Below are 12,982 nucleotides of genomic sequence, written 5' to 3' on the forward strand. Positions count from 1 at the left end.
TTTCTGGGATTGCATTGACCACATAGACTGCAGACAAAACCCAGCAGTCCCTTGGTAAGTGGCGACGCCTCAGGGCTGAAGGTGAGCCAGGCTCCTTGGCTGTGCCGTAAGCCGCCCTGCAGCCAACCCATCATCACCGGACCCCAGATCTGGTTGTGGATGTTCCTGGGCACCCAAGCCCTTGAGCCACTCTTATCTGCTGCCTCTGCTACCTGCAGCTGTTGCTGAGTGAGGGCCCTCCTCCCTGAGCAGGATGAACGAGTTACTGGACCCAACTTCCCAGGCCAACCTGGGCGTTGTCTCTGCCACCTGCGTCTCCAAGGTGGAGCTGCGGGTCAGCTGCAAGCACCTGCTTGACCGTGACACGCTCAACAAGTCGGATCCCTGCGTGGTGCTCCTCATGCAGTCCCAAGGGCAGTGGATGGAGGTAGGCAACAGGCTCGCGGGGAATGGAAGGTCAGAGCGGGGAGGCAGGCAAGACGGGCTGGTGAGGGATGGGAGTATGGTGTTGCTAAGCAACCAGGTTGGTTTCACCTGCTGCCCTGCAACCATCTTCAGCAGGCGCAGAGCAGAGTGAACCAACTGCTGGTGCTGGAAGCACGAGGGCCACTACTGCAGGGGCCTCCCCTTCCTCTCACCTCTTCTTCTAGGCATTATTTGAGATATATTGGACCCTATGCTATAGCTCATCATCTTTTAGCTCATCCTGGTCATGAAACTGACTCAGGGCACCCTCCTCCCATTTCCACCCATGTGCCACATATAGAAGTGCAAGGGTGTATTTCTGAGAAGCGTTTTTGATGGTGGTTCTGCTTTTATGGACCTGCAAAAGTCCGAGTATAAGCCTTTTCTAGACGGTCTGGATTTTGTGGACTAGGGTTGAGCTAGTAGAAGGGCAGGGCTTTCAAAATAATGGTTTCAACTGTTGAACTGGATATCACTGAGCTTCTAGGAAGGAGAGGCCTGAATGGGTTTTTGAGTGAATGAGTGAGTGAATGAATGAATGAATGAATGAATGAATGAATGCAAACCTTTGCAATCCCCATTGCCTGGATGGTTTCACTTGGACAAGGCTCGTGAGGAGAACATCAAAATTGGAAACCGGGCTGCCCCGATGAACTATAGAGCAGAAAGATGGATTCGCTGTTTGCTTCCAAAATGGCAGCTCCCAGGGTGTGGTGGTTGCCATGCAGTTGTGTTTCAGCCACCACATGGGCTTGTGATGGTTGAATTCCTGTCAACAGATGGGAATAATTGTAGGCTACTTCACAGGAGTGTGGTTTTGTGTGTGTGAGGATCAGAGGGGCACAAAGGGCTGGCTTTGGGGAAGACAGGGGTGGGTGGGACATAGCCCCACTTCCAAAAGCCTTGCATTAATTGCCCAGGTGTCTTGGTTTTACAATGCCCAGCACAATTGATTTGGCGGAGACTCACCAGACAGATTTTATCATGTTCAAACTCTGATTGCCTGATTTGCGCTCAAGAAGGACGATTTCCCCCTCCACACACACTATAAAGTTCAACTGATTAGTAACTTAGGCCTGTCACTTGATTAAAGAAATCTTACTCAGTTAATCCTATGAGATTTAGTTAATCTAGCAATTAAAATTGCATATATTTTCATGTGGGTAAATCCATATTCCTGAAGCAAAATGCAGACGTTTTTAGAGGAAGGATGCCTCTGTTATCTTTGCAGTGTTCTCCCTCTTTTCCATGAGAGAGTAAAGGCAGGGCCTCTGCTGTTTTTACAATTTTGTGTGTGTCCGTGTAATTTTAAAGCAGGAGCCTGGTTAATTGGGGGACACATTTTAGTCATTTTTTTTTTTAAAAATGAAGTTAACTGATTGGTTAAAGATTGTAGTTGTATAAGGGGCATTTTGTCTTCCTTCATAAATGCAGCTTCCTTCATAAATGCAGCTTGGCTCACTCTGGAGCTCTGAGCTTGGCTGGCTCCATCCTGTTTTGCATTGGCTCTTAGCTTGCTGTGGTGGACTGGACTGCATACACCTAATGTGCAAAACCTCAGGCCCAGGACTCTCTATCTGGCCCTGGGGACACCCCCTTTCAGGCCACGCCCCCTTTCTCCAGGCCACACCCATCACTGACCCTATTTTGGCCATGGAGATTTTTTCCTCTCTGATTGGAGTGTTCCCTTAAATGCTGATAACGACCCTTGTTTACCAGGATGGAGGACTGAGAAGGATGTGTGAATGTGTAGAAACTAGCCTCCTGTACAAAAGTAAAATCTGCATTTGTTGCTCTGCCTACTTTTGCTTGTGGCCCCACCCACCACTGGCATGCGGCCCTTGCTAGCTCACCCAGAAGGGAATGTGGCCCTCGGGTTGAAAAGGGTTCCTCACCCATTGCATAGACCTACTGGTATGCCACAGGTTGTGCCCTAAGGGAGTCAATTTGAGGATGGTCCTACCTTGCCATGGTGGTGCGTGAATGTCGAACAGCTCCAGTATGACTTTTTACCCCTTCCCATTCTCTGGCAACTCCCAGCCTAGAAGGGAATCCATTGGGAGATGCAGTGATGCAATGAAAGGGTCTTTCTGGAGATTCTGCTCTCAAGCACATCTTTGGTGAGAATGAATGCATCTCTGTCAATCTACTGAGTGCTTTGCAAGAGTTAAATACAAATGGATCCCTACTGAAAGCACTTACCTGATGTTGAAGACAGGAGCACTTCTGGAGTAGCATGTGCCAGGCATTCTTACTCTTAGCTTCAATTGATGCTGGTTCCTGCTGGCTGTGAACTGTCAAACTGGCCTGGGAAGAGGATACCAGGTCCCCTGCCAGCCTCAGTGGCTACTTTCTAAGATCAAGGCACTGGGGAGGCCAAAGTTTGCCCTGGACAGCATCCCTGGCCTTTGCTTTCCAATAGGAGATGACGGGCTGTGGCCACTCAGTAAGCAAAATGCATTTGCATCACAAACTCACCTTCTCCTCTGCTTAATTATTTACAGGTTAAATGCGTCTGGTGATAAACCAAAGATAAAAAAGCAAATAGTTAAAAAGAGAGAGAAGATACCAATAAATGCTATTAAAATCTGGAACGTTTTCTATGCAGAGCTTGAGGAATGCACATTCATAGTGCTTTGATAAATGGGAATAGAAGAATCTGCATTTCTAATTAGTGTTTCGTGATGATAGTGACCTTAATTACTTCTTCAGCTGTTCACAATGATTTAAAATAATAATGATAAAGAATCTTTTAAATGAATAGAATTCTGTCCCCACAGAGGGGTGCATGGCCTCTATGCTATGGATTCTTAAACTGATTTAGAAACCATGCCTTTATTCTGCTTCCTTTTCTTAAAGGCTTTCCTTGCAGCGCTATGTTACAAAATTACCTGTATATTCCGGCGTATAAGACGACTGGGCGTATAAGACGACCCCCTACTTTTCCAGTTAAAATATAGAGTTTGGGATATACTCGCCGTATAAGAAATACGACCCGGCGTATAAGACGACCCCCGACTTTTGAGAAGATTTTCCTGGGTTAAAAAATAGTCTTATACGCAGGAATATACAGTATAGCTCTGCTTAGCTGTTTTTGTTAGTCTTTGTAACTGTTTTAAGCTGGCTTTTTATAATAATTGTCAGTGCTGGTTGCCATTGATTTTTTTTTAAAAAAAGATAGTATTTATTTATTTATTCTGATAATGTGAGCCACCTTGGGACAGCAATGCCCCAAAATGCAGCACGTAAATAATTTAATTAATAAACAAATAGTGTTATTGTTGGCATCTGTCTGTCTTGGGAGACAATAAAGAAGTGCGCCTTTGGGGGTGAAGTCAAACTGCTGGAGAGTTACAGCACCTGCTGTGGCTGTAGAGAATGATACGGGAAAGACATGTTTTGTTGCAGCTGGGACAGATGAAGGCGTCTGGTTGTGCTGCTGCAGATGCACCAAGGCGTCTCTTCTGTCTGTGTTCATCTCAGCAGTCATTCCTTTTCTGGTCACTGCTATGGCTGCACAACGTAGTGGGTAAGGTTCATTACAACTCCTAGAAGAGATGCAGCCCATCCTTGCCCAGAGGACCGCAACTGCATGAGACCTGGTGTGGGGAGCCTTGGGAAAGCTAGATGTTGCTGAACCATAAATCCCATCAGCCCCAGCAAACGTGGCCAATGGCCAGGGACAATGGGAGCCTTTGATCAGCAAAATCTGCAGGGCAAGAAGTTCCCCAGACCTGCATTAGATGGACAAGCTGCCTAGAATTTTGAATCTCTGCTCCCTGATCCCAGAAGCATGGAAAGTTGGTGGGGATTATTCAGTGAGGTGAAGGCAATGCCCTCTTGATCTGCTCTGAGGCACCCTTCTCCATTATCAAGTCACATACGTCAGGAGTAAGCCCTGACATCGAACAAGGAGATGTTCTGGGACTAAACCATGATTATTTGTGGCTTCAATTCCAGGTCAGCTCTGACGCATTTTCCTGCCTGAGCTAAGGGCAAAGTGGTCTGTATCCCCCCACCACTCCCAAGCTGTATTCCAAGTAGACAAACCAATCAAATTGGCAGTTGAATCTTATTGCAATACTGCATCTGAGGGCAGCAGGCAGGCTTAAGACTCCTGCAGACAACCTGCTTCCTCAGCATTCATCCTGATTTGCCAGCACAAAGCTTATGTGGAGGTTAGACTGTGTTCAGTCTTTACTGAAATGGTTTGCAGAGAGGTTATACAACCATAAGCATTCACCCTGATTTGCCCTGCATGGTGTTTACACGTCTTCCTGCGGCTCATTCATTCACCATCCCACACTTCTCAGTGCATTTCTCTGCCCTTTTCTTAACCACAAAAAAGTCTGTGTCTTTTCAAAAGGGGGATTTGTTTCACCAGGGCAACAGAGCACTATAATCTGCTTTAAATGCACAAGCCTACAGTTCCAGCATGTGCTTGAATTCCTCCTGCAACATGCTGACAGCCTGGAAGCAGACTTAGGGTGCAGAGGGCAGCCTCCAGGGCACCCACAGCTCTATCCTCCGACACCTTGCCTGAGCTGCCTGCCCTGCTTCACCTGCCGCCTGAGGCAGCTACCTCACTCTGCATAATCCTGATTAATCTGTGTAAAGGGGAAAATTTGCAGGTGACTTTTTGCAGGATAAAAGGGTTCGATCCTGTGATTATTCTCTCTTGGAATGTCCTGGGGAATGAGGTTGGTTTGCCATGCTGCTGCCCCCGGGGGGGGGGGGGGCTTCTGAGGAGTCACAGCAGTGAACTGCTGGGTCACGACACCTGCAAACAACTCTTTGCTCACTCCCTCACCTGGGCCTCTTGCCAACCGCTTCCTGCCTGAAATCTTCCTTTCCTTCCTTTGTACACTTGCAAGCAAAGGAGGGGGAGAACGCCTGGCTTTCTCGTTGCTCCTGGCTCAGGCTGATTCCCTCTCCTCACTTCCCGGCACATGGCTCTTTTGTAACAGTTTCAGGGTTAATTGCCTGTAGCTTCAGATACTCGTTAGATGTTGGCACTGAAGGTTTTCATCCTCTGCATGAATCGCTGAGTAGGCAGTGGCAATAGAGGCCAGGAAGGTGGGCTAGAAGAAATGGACAGCCAGTCCCTTGAAATGTCAAAGGCCCTTCTCTCCATTAGGGGCTTCTGGGGTTGGAGAAGATGCTTTGGCTATCCATTCCAGAGGATGTGGGTTGATGTGCTCAGGCTGATGGACTTTCTGGCTCAGCTTGCAGAGGGAATCCACCAGGCACCCCAGGGCATGAGAGCAGGTTGCTGGCACAAGGCATAAGACAAGCCTGACTCCTGGGTAAAGCCAAAGAGGACCCATCTAGTCTAGCTTCCTGTTCTCACTGCAGGGCCGGATCTACTGTGAAACTAATGAAGCTTAAGCTTCAGAGCCCTTAATCCTGGAGGGGCCCCAGACTCTGAAAAATGTGGTGTCTAGTTAAAGTCAGAAAACTCAAAACAGCATCTTGAGGACACAAAGCTGGAAGAGGCTAAAGGGTCATTTCCAGAGGGGTAGCAGCTGTGGTAAGTCAGTTGCAACGAAGTGTCTTGTGGCACCTTGAAGAGGAATGTGTTTTTATGACTGCATAGACATTAATGGACTACGGTCCACTTCATCAGATGCAGGAAATGTAGCCCTTCAGTGCTCCCCTATTCATTTGGGTCTGAATGGAGACCATGCCTTCCTTTCCCACTAGAGATGTTAATTCACTCAACATTGCCAAGTGGATTGTTTTATCGCCTGTCTCTGCTGTTGTAAAGCATCACTCTGCTCACCTCACATTCATTCTGGCTCTAATTGAATTGTCACTATGTGTACACCTTTTGAATTTCATGTTCATCTGGCACCACGACTTAGAGCCTTTGCTCCCATACAAACTAAGTGCTCTCTTTCTTTCTCTCTCTGCCTGCAACTGAGGATTATGCTTCAAGCTTCTGATGAAGAGGACCCCATAAAATCCATGATAAAATTTGCTATTCATCTTCAAGGTGCCATAAAACCTTCTGGGAGTCCACCCCTCCCCAAAGGGCATGCTTACTATATTTGCAGTGGTTAGTAAGGATCCAGGTGAGGTTTGGGACTTGAGAGCTCCTGGAATTCTTTGAACTTTCATGTCCTTCTTGCCTCTCCAAAAGGGGTTTCTTGTCTGCTACTAATTTGTGCAGTACCCTGCTCACGTTCTGCAACTTCTATGGCATCATGAACATGGAAAGGGGGAAATGTTTAGGGGATTCAACCCTATTAAAATCTATTCAGTTGCTCACAGCTGCTACATCGGTACCAAAGGATCCATTTTCATCCAGTGTGGGAAAGAGTTCTGTGATACCCAAAAGCTTGCACAAGAGAAGCTTGCACAGTCCTCAGCTGCCCCCTTTCCTGCGGGATCAGGCTTTACTGCAATGATAAGCATAGTTGCTCACAGTGCACTCTTCAGTCCTCCTAGCTAGGTCCCAAGAAGATGTCATGCTATCAACAGAGAGAATTTGGTCAGGGTTGCCAACTGACCAGGAAAAGAATGGCCCCGGCTGCTCCTGTGCAACTAATGTTGGCTGGATCAGGTGAAGCTTTTATGGCATGGAGGTCAGTGCTGTCTCCTCCTGTTACAATCTGCACAAGAGCATATGATGAAGCTAGCTTTTACCAAGGAAGACAAATGGTCCATCCAACCCAGTATTGTCTACACTGACATGCAGTTGCTTTCCCATGGTTTTAGGCAGAGATCTCGCCTGGCTCTACCTAGAGGTACTGGGAATTGAACCTGGGACCTCCTGCATGCAGTGCATACGTTCTACCATTGAGCTACAGTTCCTGCTCTCAAGATTAAGCCGTCGTTAAGGGCGCAGGTGCCGAGCTGGTAAAAAAAAGTTGGCAACTGCTAAGCTGTTTGTCCCCACCGCAGTGTCAGGAGAGACATCAGTGGCTGATAGAAAGGAGCAGCAGGAGAAGTGTTTTGGTCAAGGGCAGAAGAATGCAAGGTTGCCAACAAGCTGGGATTGTTCGACAGTTCTTAAAAATTAGCAAAAATCAGCTGTTCTGCCTCCACTCAATCCCTGCTTGTAGCAGCCGTCAACCAACGTGCTTGCCAACTTTTGAAAATTCAAAAGAAGGCAAATTAGCATGCAATCCTAGACATGCCTACTCAGATGTGTAAGCACCACTGAGTTCAATGAGACTTACTCCCAGGAAATTGTGTACACAGGATTACAGCCTACATACATTTCCCTGGGGGAAATCTGTCAATTTTCTCGCTTCTCCTTTCCCCCCCAATCCTAAATTCAGTTACCGTACCCACACTTACACATCAGTTTGCAATTCATTAATTTTTCTAAGTCACCCTGAAAATTCTGCAGCCATTGCTTTTGACTGTTAGGCATCCCTTGGAGACCTTTTTATGCCGACAGGCTCTTGTAGCAGTTTAATTATTACTTTTTTGATTATTCAGTCTCTTCATAATTACCGGTATCTGTTGTTGTTCTTTTTAATGCTGATTGCTGTCGTTAGTTTTATATCCCACCTTCCATTCAAAGAGCTCGAGGCGGAACAGTTGTTTCTCCTGCTCTCCATGTTATCCTCACAACAACCCTATGAGGTAGGTTAGACTGAGAGACTGACTGGTCCAAGCTCACCCAGTAAGCATAATGGCAGGGATTTAAACCCTGGTCTCCCAGGTCCTAGTCCAATGTTCTAACCACTATGCCACACTAGCTCTCCTTATGTTTTAGTGTTGTATAGTGCCCAGATGTTTTATGATATGATATAGCGGTATAGAAATACTCCATAAATACTGGAGTGGTAACTCCAGGCTTGCATGGTCTGAGAGTGCCTCAAAAATGCCACTATTTCGCAGGAAGGGGGGTGGATGTGATGTGCATACTGGAACTTAATGTTTGTGCCATTGAAGCGGATGAAAAGGCTCTGTTGCCCTGGTGCCACAAATCTGCTTTTAAAAAGAAACTGACATCTGTGGTTTGGAAGACCGACTGGGAAATGCACTGAAACACGGGGGGATGAACAAAGAGCTAACGGCAAGACATAGAAGCACCAAACTAGGGTGGATGCTGGGCAAGCTAGAATGAAGGCAGGACGAAGGCTCATTGTCATAGAACTTCCCCACAAACAAATAGGAATACAGCTCAGTAAAGACCAGCTATGTTCTAAGCTCCACTCAGGTTTTTGTGCAAGCAAATCAGGGCGAAGGCTCAATAAAGGAGGTCATCAGGAAGAACCTTAGGGACCACAGACCCACAGCAACACTGCAAGACATCCTGAGGTGAGGGCGCCAGACAGCTGCCATGAAGAATAAAACAATGCAGCCCTCCTTGAGTAATATAGATCTTAAGATTTGCATTAATACAGATCACACTCCTCACGAAGCCTAATTGTGGAGTTGGGGTGTGTGTGTCTCTAAACAGCTCAATTTTACAGCAGCACGGCCTACGTTATTATCTCTTTTTAAGTGTGTGTCATTATCTGTCATTTGTAAGTTCTGGGTCATGCGTCACCTTCTTACCAGACTGACAAAGTTGCTGCATGAAAGCTCTGTGGCATTTTTTGTATATCTGAGCTACCTAACAGCTAAGGTTTAGCAGAATCGCATTAATCTGCTCTGGTCTTGCATGGATCTCTGCTTCAGCCTCTCTTCATTCTACAAGGCTTACTTTAAAGAAGCTTAGTTTCAGAATAGTTGCCAGAGGGATGCCTAGCCCAAAACTGTGCCAAAAGGGGGCGGGGGGGGACATAACTCAGTGGTAGAGCATTTGCTTTGCATGCAGATAGTACCTGGTTCAATTCCTGGCATCTCCTGCAAAGGAAACCTAAAATCCTGGAGAGTTGCTTCCAGTCAGTGTAGTCTAGGGGTGAGGAACCTTTTTTAACCCAAGGGCTCCACTCAGTCCTGGGCAATCTTCCAAGGGCCACATGCCAGCAGAAGGTGGAGCCAGAGGCAAGTAAGATTAATGACCAGAGTTCAAGGGCACATTCCATCCAGGCAAAAAGCAAAAAGGGCTGGTGGAGGTATAAGTAGGGAGGGTGTATGACATGAGCCAAGTCCCAAGGGCCAGAGAGAGAGGCTTGGAGAGCTGCATTTGGCTCCCTGCCTCACGGGTAGGCAATACTGGACTGCTGATCTGACTCAGAGTAAGGCAGCTTCCTATGTTCCTCTGCTCCACCATTCTCTGTCCCAGCATGGCAGAAGGCAATAAGCAGCCTGGGCAGCCCCAGACTCAGCAGAGATGTGGTGCATTGCAGAATGAGAGAAGCCAAAGTGAGCCAAGCCACCAACGAACTGCAGGGGAGCCAAACCTAGAAAAGCCTCCTAAAAGCTAGATTTTTATTTTCGTTTTTTATTTTGGTTAAACACCCTTCTCAATCCCAAATATATGACAGACCCTGAGCAAAATGTGGCCCACCCACCTGGTCATTCCAAAAGAAATTTAATTGGCAGCAAGCAACACCTCTCATGATTCTTTCATCTGGTCTAGCGAGCTGAGCTCTGGAAAGCAGGCTCTAATTGCCTACCACATTGTGAAAAATCCACAGTGAAGTGGAAACGGAGCCGAACAAAGGCTGAATTAAGGGAGCTGCTTTCAGAGGGAGGGAAGCCAGCCTGAAAGTTGTTTAGCAGGAGGAGAGTTGTCCAGTCCTAGCTTTTGTCATCCCCTTCTCTGGCAGAGGCCCAGTAAGCCAGACTCGGCCTCGATTCTGGGGAAGAGCTACTTTGAAATGTGACGATGAAGAGACAATTATAGCAGAGCCAGAGAGCATGTGACGCTTTTCATCTGAGATCGCAGCTTTGTGTTCTTTCGTATCAATAGATCCAAGGCAGTATATTCTGAAGCCTAATCCAGTAGATAATGAGCCAGCTATGCACACCCACTTCTTTGGGCAGTTGGATCCATATTGTTTGAAATGCACTGGACATACCCTAATAAATGTGTCTGCCTTTGAGGTGCTACAGGAATCTTGGCTGGTTTCTCTGCCAGGGCAGCACAGCTGCTGTCTCTCTGCAAAAGGTCTCGTGTCTTGTTTGAAAGCCTCCCAAGGGCACTTGGCTAGCCTCTGCCAGAGAACAAAGCTCTGGGCTAAGTGGATCTTTGGCCCGGCACAGCATGGAAAGCGTCCAGAAGATCACCCTGCGAAAGGGACAGGTCCGAGCGGTGCTGAGCATAGTAAAAGTCTTCCTTCCTGGAACAAGCCCACTTGGCTGTTGTTGAGGCTAATTTATTGTCTGAAGCAGGCAGTGCAAATCCACAGTTTGCACTTAGATGGCATGGCGAAAATCAATATTGAAATGGGCTCTTGTATTTTCGAGGGAGCCCAGCAGTCTTGGCCCATATTAGCGGCCATGGAAAATCACTTTGGCCAGCATCCCGACGGCGCGCTTTGCCCTGACGTTGATAAAGTTACCATTTTGTGCTTTGTCATTATTTAAAAATCATTACAGAAGTACAGCAATGTAGCAGCAATTTCTGCCTTCCTCTGGGAGCGTCCGTGGACAAAGGGTTATTGGCAGCTGACACCGAGGCCAACTCCACAGCTCGGCACCTGTTGCTTGCTGTGTAACCAGGACAGCTCTGAGGGCGGGAGAGGAAACAACCATTTACCTTCTCTGGTTGCTGGTTAGCAAAAGGTGACTCGAACCCCAGGAGTCTGAGTAACCCACCCAGGGAGTCCGTGGTACATATCCCTCAACTTTCTTGAGACATCCTGTTTTGGGGGGCTGTGCTCTTGCATGAGAGCATGGCACCCAAAAGCATGCAAGATCATGCATGACCAGATACATATCTTGCATGAGATTGCAATGCCCAAAAATTTGCAGTTTGGGGCAACATGCTCTCATGCGGATCATATGACTTGCACAGTAGTGTAGCCTGGAAGACACACATCCCAGTTTTCTGCTGGGTCATGTTGAAGGGTAGGGTGGCACCGCTCACATATCAAACACTACCACAGAGACATCAACATTTTCAAAAGTAAGGAGTCCATGACTTAGCTTTTGAAAGACCAGGGGTCTGCAGTACTTCGCTCATTGGGAACCACTGAGGTAGATCACCTATCTTTGTGCAACTGAAAATGGACGGCTCATTACAGCATCTTTGCAAAGATCTCTTTGTTTCCAGGCTACATGCCAGGGCAATGCCTGCCTCATTGCAGATAAACACATGCTCCAGAATCCACTAAAGGCAGAACACAACAGGGATAATTTTCCAAAGTCTCATTTCCAGCAACTAGCACAGCCTCCTTCAAGCTGGGGCCCTCCTGATGTTTTGGCCAGTTGGGGCTGGTGGGTATTGTAGTCCAAAGCATCTGGGAGGACCCAAGGTTGAGGGAGGCTCGACTCGTTCAAGGAAACTCAACCTCAGCCTCATTTTTTGTTTCTCTCAAAGCCCTCTGCTGTTCAGTGCAACTGGACAAGCAGCTTTGAAGCGGCTGTCACTTAGTGGGGAAAACTGAGCCAATCAATCCATTAAACAGAAAATTACAGCCAGCAGCTCCAGCTGGAGCATACATGATGGACAGGACTTGGAAGCTGCCCTGTCTGCTCTGACATGTCCAGTTCGGCCACTGACCCTTGGCATTAAACCCTCAGAGTGCATCTTGAGGGATGGTGAGCGCTGCTCCAGGATGATCTTAGCCATACATTTGGAGGAGATTAGAGCTGACAGTTATTGCATCAAATTAATAAATTCCTGCTCATTAGAAGGGAGGTTTTTGGTGAGGTTTCCTGAGATGAAGGAGCTTTAGGGGAATCGATTGCCATGGAGCGTGCATCCCTCCGGCTGGCTCATTGAAACTCAAATGAAATCAGGATTTGGGGAAGCAAATGGAAGGGCCCTCCCTGCTGCTGCGTAATCAATATGGAAAGCAGAGAGGCATTGTGCCAGGCTAATCTTGCTCCCTTCCCTGCCAGGATGAGAAAGAAAGTTCCCACTTTCAGGTGGGAAAGCAAGCAAGAGCACTTTCTTCCCTCCCCCAAAGGAACAGGCTGCTGGTCTGAAAGGCTTTAATTCAGCTTGAGGAATTGGGAACAAAAAAAAGAAATCGCTTTTGGACAAACAGCACCAGGAGCGCCTCCTGCACAAGCTCATTGAGCGAAGCGGGAGCTGCTCCATAGGGCCACAGCACACTTGCACACCTCCCGTTCATCTGCCTCCTTCTCCAAGGCATGGCCAACTCTGTCATCGGCTCCTGCCGCAACCAACTGAAACAATCTCCACTGCCACAGTGTGCCAGAACTGGAGAGCAGAGGCACTGAAAGTGGTGCCCGCAGAAGGAAAGTTGCAGATGGCTCGTGCAAGCAAGCCAAGCCACATTCCTGGGCTTGGTCAATGCCAATCTGAACTGCTATGAAGCAGTGGCACCCTGGTACCCTCACTGGCACCCCAAGGGATGCTGTCATGAAAAGTTGCTGGTGCCAGCCCTGATGGAATATGGAGCTAGAGTGGATTCTGATGCCATCATTGCGCTTGCATGTGTTGAGGCGGGGGCAGTGAAGGGACAGCAAGTGAAAG

At 47.6% G+C, this 12,982-nt stretch overlaps 1 protein-coding gene across 1 annotated transcript in view; it reads left to right on the forward strand.

The window, feature by feature from the left end:
- Positions 1 to 253: 253 nt before the first annotated feature.
- Positions 254 to 12,982, forward strand: part of CPNE7 (copine 7) — a 33,922-nt gene continuing 21,193 nt past the window's right edge. The window contains exon 1 of the mRNA XM_035118586.2: positions 254 to 427. Within this exon, the coding sequence (XP_034974477.2) occupies positions 254 to 427 (174 nt within the window). The remainder of the gene's footprint in view (positions 428 to 12,982) is intronic.

This window comes from Zootoca vivipara, chromosome 6 (genome assembly GCF_963506605.1).
Source record: "Zootoca vivipara chromosome 6, rZooViv1.1, whole genome shotgun sequence".
Classification (NCBI taxonomy): Eukaryota; Metazoa; Chordata; class Lepidosauria; order Squamata; family Lacertidae; genus Zootoca; species Zootoca vivipara.